Consider the following 8,445-nt stretch of genomic DNA (forward strand, 5'->3'; position numbering starts at 1 on the left):
ACCACGCGGTGGACCATTCCGAGTCTCTTTAGATAGTTCCAGGTCCACGAAATAATCTCTTGGCAGGCGCTTTTCTGCGCAGTTAAATATACACTTCCTCGTCAGTCCTAGAAAGCCATTTGGCGCCGAGAACTTCTTGGAGCTTACTCTCCACTACTTTGCTCCCTTGTTAAAGATGTTCGGCAGCCAATTTTTAGGCCCGACGGATCTCATCCATGCGCATACGTATACCACTCTGGAGGATCTTTCCATAAAAGAAGGCTCGTGTGCACTTCACCGAATCACATTTCTTGAGACGCCAGCCAAAGACCACCAACATCTGGACATCGGTTGTGGACCGGGAACATTCACGAGAGATTTCCTCGTACCTCGCTCCACACCCTGCGCGAAGTTAGTTGCCATCGACCGATCACCGCTGATGATCGATTTCGCTAAGCGCCACAGGTGCCACGACAGCGTCACGTTTGACGTGTTCGACTTTGGCGGCCAAGACGTGCAACAACTGATTGGCAAGTACGGCTGCTTCGACCGCATATACTCATTTCTCTGGTTCCATTTCGTCAAGGATCAGCGAAAAGCCTACGCGGACCTGGCCAAGTTGCTGGTGCCCGCTTCCGGGGAGTGCCTGGTATTCTCTTCCGTTTGGAACATTTTCACGGATGTCTGGCTGCAAGTGCACTTGATGGAAAGATGGCGGCGAGTGATTCCTGTGAGTTTCTATACTTTGTTTTGCATAAATTGTTCAGACTACGATATTTTAACACATCGATTTCATTCACTTTTGCTATCGTAGCAACCATTGATGTCCAGAATATAGTCTTTATTAGAAAACAGATATTTTCGTGATATGAGACGAAACATTCAACCCCCACATACGTTCATTGACTCTTGGAATGCGCAAGTACGACGAACCTTCGTGATGTGCCATAGGAACATGTTCCTGTTTTTTTTTTCGCTGTTAAGAACTTGTGCTCCGAAAAAATTATGGCTAATGACTATTGCACCCACTTCTTCAGAGTCACTTTCATATCGTCGATATTGCAGAGCAATGGTGGCTAAACGCTTCCTTTGATATTATGGAAAGTGTGGAAGCCGGAGTACGAAATTTTGCTCAACGTGGTGGACTGAATATATATTTTGTCAACTGAAGCCGAAGAACTCAAGTTCTTAGAAAGGGTTTTAATGTATTTACTCTTTTAAATGATGGGTGGCGTGGCTGGCAAGGTACCCAGCTTACTGATAGCGGAACTTTTTCAGAAGGATCTTGAAATTTTCAGCGCGATTCAGATGAGGAGAGAACGATAACACTTGAAAATAAGACAAGCGCTAGCTTACAATTGAATGTTTATTATCTCAAAACCACGTGCATGTATGTATTGAGATATTTACTCACATGACATACCGCTTATTTACACACCAGATCAACCACATATGCTCGCATATCACCGCGATGTCGCAAGAAACGTGCTATAAGCTCAACTTCCTTTTCCAGTAGTGACGGCGAAGCCATGCTGATCCAATTACCTCCTGCCAACTCGATAAAGTACGCTTCTGTGATTTCGCGTTCGAGTTTATCACGGGCCCGTTTTAGAAACGTGGTATCATAGAAAAGCGGAGTACATTTGCACTGTTTCCATTGAAAAGGAAGGCGCCAAAAGTCAAACCGAGACACAGTGCACGGCACAAAACCGCGGAGACTTTAGCATAAACTAGGGAGCCCAATGCCATGCTGATAAGTTCTAAGCGCTAATAACATTGTTCGGGCTATGCTTAAACAGCTTGCAAAGGGGGAAAGAAGTTCAATAGTTGCGAATTTCTCCTGCTACATGGTGAAGTGGCCGCTAATGGCCAATTCCCACAGTGATCTGGTCCTCAAAACGCAACGAATGTATCCTCTCAATCGAAGGTGATGCCACAGGTTTAGCTACGTTGCGGCTAGTTGGAGGATGAGGCGCTGCCCGACAATCTATGCTCCAGAGGGATGGATGCGCGTACCCTCATCCTCCCCATGTCCGCTCACCTTCCCACAGCTAGTCTTGGGCGGAGGAAGCCTGTGTCGAGAAATTTTGGGCCATGGTGGCTTTAGACCATACATCACGTGTATGCATGCTGTCTTTTTATTTGCTGCAACAAATTTTTAAAAATTGCCTGTGGCAGTTAGCAGAAGTATACCTTTTGTTACCACACAATCAGCACAATTGCGATAAATTACCTTCTTATTAGTTACTTCATGACACATATTTCGATCTATGAATTGTGGCTAGTAAGTTCGCAAAGCATATCCACTTGGATCGTGCCCTATGTACTACACGAGTTTCGAGATAATAATTTTCAGTATCCGACAAAATGCATTCGCGTTCCCTTTACTTCTGCTCTTCGACGCAAAAAAGCAGCGTCTTCCTGAATAAAATAAGTGGAACAACCGGACATTTCTATAACAACTTCGACGTAACTACCGCATATATCTCAAAACCTGTGATATATATACCTCCGAATTAGTTCGAAACTGATATGCCTAGTAAACTCACTAGCTACAATTCAGATTGAAATATATGCCGTAAGTAATTAATTAAAAGATTAGCTAACGTAGTTGTGTGAACTATTCAATTAGGTATTTTGATTATGCATAGAAGTAATGACCGCCTCAACCACACAGGCTGATTTAGATCAAGTGTTAGAAGTGGGATATTTGCCAGAGGCTAGTGTTTAAAATTTGTTGCACAATGAAAAAAGCGCCCGATATAGCATCCACCATGCCCAGATAATGACAAAGGCCCGAAGTGATTCACTCCTGCGGTTGCGTCGGATGCTCATCAAAAAATTAAAGACACACCGTTGTGCAAAGACAGTCCAAGAAAGTGTACATAGTGGCTTGAAGTTGAGAAAAGACCAACCTTAAATTTATGAACAGTGACTCATGGACAGTACATTTCATAAGATGCTCTTCCAGTATCTGCACAAAACGAGCCTACATGCTTTAATGCCATGCTGACTTTATGCCGCGTTGCCACCCGAGCAACAAGAGAAACAATTATAAAAAGAAAGCAGGGCCCGTGACACCCACACGACCCCTCCTGACGTGTCTCCTCACACAGTTTTCTTCTCCTTGCTTTCTTTTTTGCTTTCTAGTCCCTCGTGGTATTTTTTTATGGTATCTTCATTTGCCATTTTCACTGTTATTTCTTGTATGCTACGCTCGCGCAACGCCGCGGTCTTCCAATTATCTTAGATCATGCATGCGGCGATGTCGTGACCACAGAGATTTCGCGCACATCATCAGGTTAGGCGAGAATTTACGTTCATTTGAGTAAGGCCAGCAGTGCAAAGCCATATGATAGTGAGCACCGCGATTTCGAAAGGCCCGAGGCTAACAATGTGAGTGTTATTATGTACGCACAAGATGGGTGCTGATTGATCTAGTTCGAACTGTACGAGAGCTCTGCGCAAAAGTAGATTACGATTATTCATTTGCTCAAATGGGAAGTATCATCAGCACCCTCCCTTTAAGATCAATAAAGCGACAGAAAAATCACTTCCGGCAACTAGTCGAGTAGGAATTGCTGAGACATTAGTGACGTAAGCGACCTTCCGCAAATAAATTTAACATAAGCCAGCACTTCTATCGCTTCCGATATCATACTGGCATCCAATATTCTATAATGTTGTTCTTGCAGGCTGTAAAAACATTCCTCGCTTATGCATGAAAACATTAGCAGCGCATCTGTTGCGACAGATGTCGTGAATAAGGCATTTTTTTTACGCACACTTAGAACAACCAAATTTGCTTTCCTATAGGACCCAAGACCGCTGTTCTCACTCCAGTACAAGTTCAACTTCGACGGCCAGCTCGACAAAATAGAAGCCGAGGTGCGAGCGCTCGTCGCCGAAGCTGGCCTGGAAACTGTCGCATGTCACGTCTTTCAAAGCGAATGGCCGTTTCCGACAGTGGAAGTGTTCGTCGGTGAGAATTTTTTTTATTTTCTCAACACTGAAACCAAATAATTCACTTCGAGCAACAAATTTTGATATAAACCCCGGAGGAAGGAAAAAGCCGAGGATGGGGCCCTACCCACTCCGCGCGTTAGGAGCAAAGTGTGTAGGAAGCCACGTGGTACCTTTCGCCGTAGCGGCCATGTTCTCGGGGCACCATGGCAGCTTTGTTATGGTGGTGCGCCCTCATGTGTGTGCTGCTCCATAGGTCTCGTACCGGGGCAAAGGCGTCATGTGTGCAGGATTGTGTAAGTCAGAGTTTTTTGCTCCGCTCTGTTATCTAGACCGTGCTGTCCCAGAGGGCTGCTGCTGAGGTCGGGTGGGACTGCAAGAAGTTTAAAGTTTGAAACGGGAGCGGATGCAACACCGTACACCACTTATCACGCCACTGACGAAGGACGATCTGAGTGCCGTCTTCGGTGGACTCATGTTAACGTGGTAATCATAGACTGAAACCGTTGGGCTTAAGAATATGTATGATGAACGCCTTGCAGGTCAGTAAGAGCTGTGCAGCGTTCCTGTTTTTGACAGCGGACGATGCATTTGTGGTATTGTAAAACGGCCACGTGGAAGTGTAGCAAGCAAACGGCTGGTGTGAGTAATCAAGGGACGAATTCTCTACCGCAGATATCTGTGTGCTCGAAGGGGGGCACGGTTGGCGGATGCGGTGCAAGAGTGAACAAGGCTCGACAGAAAAACGTACGCTTGCGCGCACGTCAAACGGCAAACGCACGTAGATCCGGTCAACGCGATAGCAGCGCGCACACGCGCTCATTGTTCGGCACCGCATGGAGGATGCCACAAAGCTTTGTTGCGTAAAGCCTCGCTTGCCGTGAGAACAATACACCTCAGGCCGCAGTCGGTGTATTTAAACTCGATCGCAACGACATTCTCATTCGCTGGCCTCTTCTTCGGGGTGCTATGACCCGAAACTTCTTGAACAAATCAAAACGATTTCTAGAAAGCCACGACCAGCATAGTTCTCATTACCTGCTGATGGGCGAGCCATAATTCGTGATCTGCCTAAAATGTGCTGCCGGTCATCGCCTGTGCATTCTCGCATTGCAGCGAGAATGCACACATTTGTTTTCAGGAAATCCTCGCATCTAAGTAGCGGACTTTATTATGAACTTCCTTCAATGCCAGAGCGCAATGCTCGTACGAAATGACTTAGGCAACGGTATCACGTTGGTATACACCACGAATGGATTCCTTGGTAGCGCCACCACGGCGAGCTCCCATCGGCGCAGCCCGGCGTGGTTGCGCGCCGAAGGCGAGAAATGTCAACAAGAGAGGAGAACCTGCGCCGACAAGATGGCGGAGTAACCGCAACTTCCGCCATCGCTGAGCTTCAGAAAGAGTGACGTCAGGGCGTCTTCTTACTTTTGCCTTCTTCCATGATATAAACTAATCTTTAGCCGATTTTTGCGCAACTCTACACCATGTCATAACACTAGAACGTCGTTAACCCACGCTTTCTGAGCTGCAAAATAATAACATGAGTGAGAACCTACAGGGTATCTTAAAACCCATCAGTAAGAAATCCTCGTTGTGTCGTTATATCGAACTTCGTAACCAATTTTTTGCGTTCTGGCGCCTTTGTTTCAAAAGTCTGTGATGACAGCTAGCTTCTTTGAAATGCTGGCCCCACTTAGCCGCCACTATCCTAGCGTAGAAAGGCATTACCATACGACAGTGATGCCAACTGTATACGGATGGATCTCTATATCTAGGACATTTGCAACCAAGTTGTGTAATTGTGGTTTTTGCAATAATATCAAGGAAAGTTTAAATCATGCTGAGAGCAGTTTCCAACGATGGATTTATACATGTTTGAGCGTATCTTGTAGTTATACAATTTAATTCACACTATTTCGCACTTTTTTGTTGGGCGGGGCGCCGCCGTCATCGTCGAAGTCAGCCGCTTAACCGGTGGATATGTTAAGAAATCGAGATTAGCTAGATTAAATTAATGCTTCTGTAACTATGCAGTATAAATAGCATCTACATAAGCAAGGGAAAATAGCTGGATTACTTATTCCCATATTGATTACATCTTGTCGAACGCTATTGCTCAATTTATTCTGTTTATGTTCATGCGGTCTCACCGGTTGAGAAATTGAAAACAGAGTTTCAGTCATAAACCGCGCTCCAGAAGCGCAACCTTAAGTGCAGACTGTAGACTGTTGAAAAAGAACAGTAACTACGAGTATATGCACCCTAATCACAGATTTCTGAGACAAACTATAGGTACTTGACGTGTGATTCTATTGAGATATCTGGGATGCAGACAGCTGACATGACTACAGTATGAAGCCAAACAGTCATTAGCACTGCATATGTTTTTTTTTTCTTTCTCTCTTTCTTTTTTCAGCGCGTAACTACTAAGCCTTGTCAAATAGCCAGATTCAAGAACAAGTGGCTTTGTTAAATTGTACTGGCACTCACAATGGTGGGGGGGGGGGGGGGAGGGCCGGGAGTGGTCATAATTCTTTATGCACTATTTTGATGGGCACCCTTTACCAGGGTAAACTGAGGGGCCGCTTTCTTATTTCATCGCATGTTATTTGCACACAACTTTGCTAGTCTCTGGATGGGGGGAGGTGGGTTGGCGGGGGTCTCCCTGGGCCAGGCAGTAAGCGTAACAACGCGTCATTATTTATTGGTCTGCGGCCGCTAACCCGGCATCTACCTCAGGCCCCCAGCGCCCTTCCCATGGGCTACAAATGGCTGTCGCTTCGCTGCACTGGTCAGGAGCTCTCCCTGTTAGGCGTGGTGGTGAAGCATAGGGCAAAAGAACAAGTATGGCAGAAGTGAAGCAGTAAAAATTTATTGTTGCAGCTCTAAAGAAACTTTTCGGCAATAGGATTCGAACCCAGGACTCCGTATCCACGAGCCTGATTCCTTTCCGCAGCACCCTGAAGCCAGACGGAGTGGTTTGCTATTATACAGGTTCTGCATCGGCTCTTAATACCCGTCAAAATTAACTGCCCCCTCACTATAGTCAGTTCCAATTGAACTAGCAATGCAGATGTGAAAATATGCCCAAGTACCGTGCTGATTTTTGAACGACATCGACAATGGTGTGGGCCTCGATCCTGTTTTACTTTGATATTCAGTGGGTTCCCGAGGCGTAGATGTAAGAACCCTTGAAGCAAATTATTTTTACTGCCACTGCCCTTTGGAAAATGATAGACGCCATAATTTTATGTTCACTGACATTCTTCTATTTCCTGTTATTGTTGAGTGTTTCCTTCTTATTTTTCTTTTTTTTAAGTTCTCGAGTAATGAGTTTCTTACCATGAAACAATTTCAGGCCTGATTTTTGAAGCATTTGGATTCTACGAGGCCATTCCGGAGGACGACATTGAAGCTGTCAAGAGAGACTGGGTTCGGTTAGTACAGAGTGCCGCTACAACCAAGCCAAACAGATTTGCCGCCAAGGCTGCCTTCTATTGCGTCCACGCAAGAGCACGTCCATGAGATAGGCGGAGTAAATAAAGCCACTGCCTTAAGGCTTATGTAAGGCACCGCAAGATCCTTGATTTATTTTGCTTTCTATGCGGCTGTGCTTCTTACGACAGTCTTGATTTAAACCACTCTGGTTCAGTGTTTCTTGTAACGGTCAATTATTTAAAAAAAAAAGATGTCCGCCAGATATAGAAAGTCTACATCTAGACTAATGTAAGACATTTTAGCGTCAACAACTCTAATCGCGCCCTTTTCAGCTGAGTGAGGGTGGTAAGCAAGGTTCTTGTTAACATTTCTCAAATGTCCATGCGTCACAACAAGCCGAGGTTACGGCTGGTATAATTTAACGGCACTATTCTTGTGCTTTTCTTTAGTGTGCGTCAGCTGTCCGAGCGGCACTGAATATGCGCAGGTTATCAATGACCGCAGCCAGCTATGAACGGTGTGTAATAGGAATGAATGAGAATCAAGCGAAAGGAATTCATACAGGTCACCAGCCAAGGTCAACGAGTCAGTTTTTGTAGCCAGCAGCTTAGCGCGTGTCACCTTTGGGGGCACGAAAATGATCTTCAAATAATCTGTGACTATATATCACTGCTATATGCTCGTGAATAAAGAAGTCAGATCAAACATATGCTGTCTCCAACGTCTTGATTTCGCAGTTTTTTAGAAAAGCCTTATATGTTGCCGAAACACAATGAGACCTTTTTGTTAAGTTTCCCTTTTTTTAAGTGTATATCGTTTATAATTCACATGCGCACTTAAATTTGTCACTTCAGTGCTAAAAACAAGCTCACTACACTTCAAGAGGGCCTGAAGCCACTTTTTCTCACACAAAAAGTTTTCTTCTCACGTGAACGCTGTGTAACAATACTGTTTGCGCAATGGATGAGCTTCTATATCGTAGGCAATGTCCTCAATGATTTGAAACCCCAGTTTGTCGATATATTTATTGGTAGGTTCAATATGGAAATATTTAGGCAA

General features: G+C 44.9%; 1 protein-coding gene across 1 annotated transcript; it reads left to right on the forward strand.

The window, feature by feature from the left end:
• LOC142589683 (juvenile hormone acid O-methyltransferase-like) lies at positions 1-8,093 on the forward strand. Its single transcript, XM_075701225.1, has 3 exons — positions 1-709; positions 3,796-3,961; positions 7,307-8,093. The coding sequence occupies exons 1-3, from the start codon at positions 176-178 to the stop codon at positions 7,471-7,473; spliced, it is 867 nt and encodes a 288-aa protein (XP_075557340.1). The 5' UTR covers positions 1-175; the 3' UTR covers positions 7,474-8,093.
• Positions 8,094-8,445: the final 352 nt, after the last annotated feature.

The sequence above is a fragment of the Dermacentor variabilis genome, chromosome 8 (assembly GCF_050947875.1).
Source record: "Dermacentor variabilis isolate Ectoservices chromosome 8, ASM5094787v1, whole genome shotgun sequence".
Classification (NCBI taxonomy): domain Eukaryota; kingdom Metazoa; phylum Arthropoda; class Arachnida; order Ixodida; family Ixodidae; genus Dermacentor; species Dermacentor variabilis.

Coding starts and splice junctions, on each gene's coding strand:
- LOC142589683 (XM_075701225.1), top strand. CDS start 176: ATGTTCGGCAGCCAATTTTTAGGCCCGACGGATCTCATCCATGCGCAT. Junction 710..3,795: donor GATGGCGGCGAGTGATTCCT/GTGAGTTTCTAT, acceptor GCTTTCCTATAG/GACCCAAGACCGCTGTTCTC. Junction 3,962..7,306: donor GACAGTGGAAGTGTTCGTCG/GTGAGAATTTTT, acceptor AAACAATTTCAG/GCCTGATTTTTGAAGCATTT.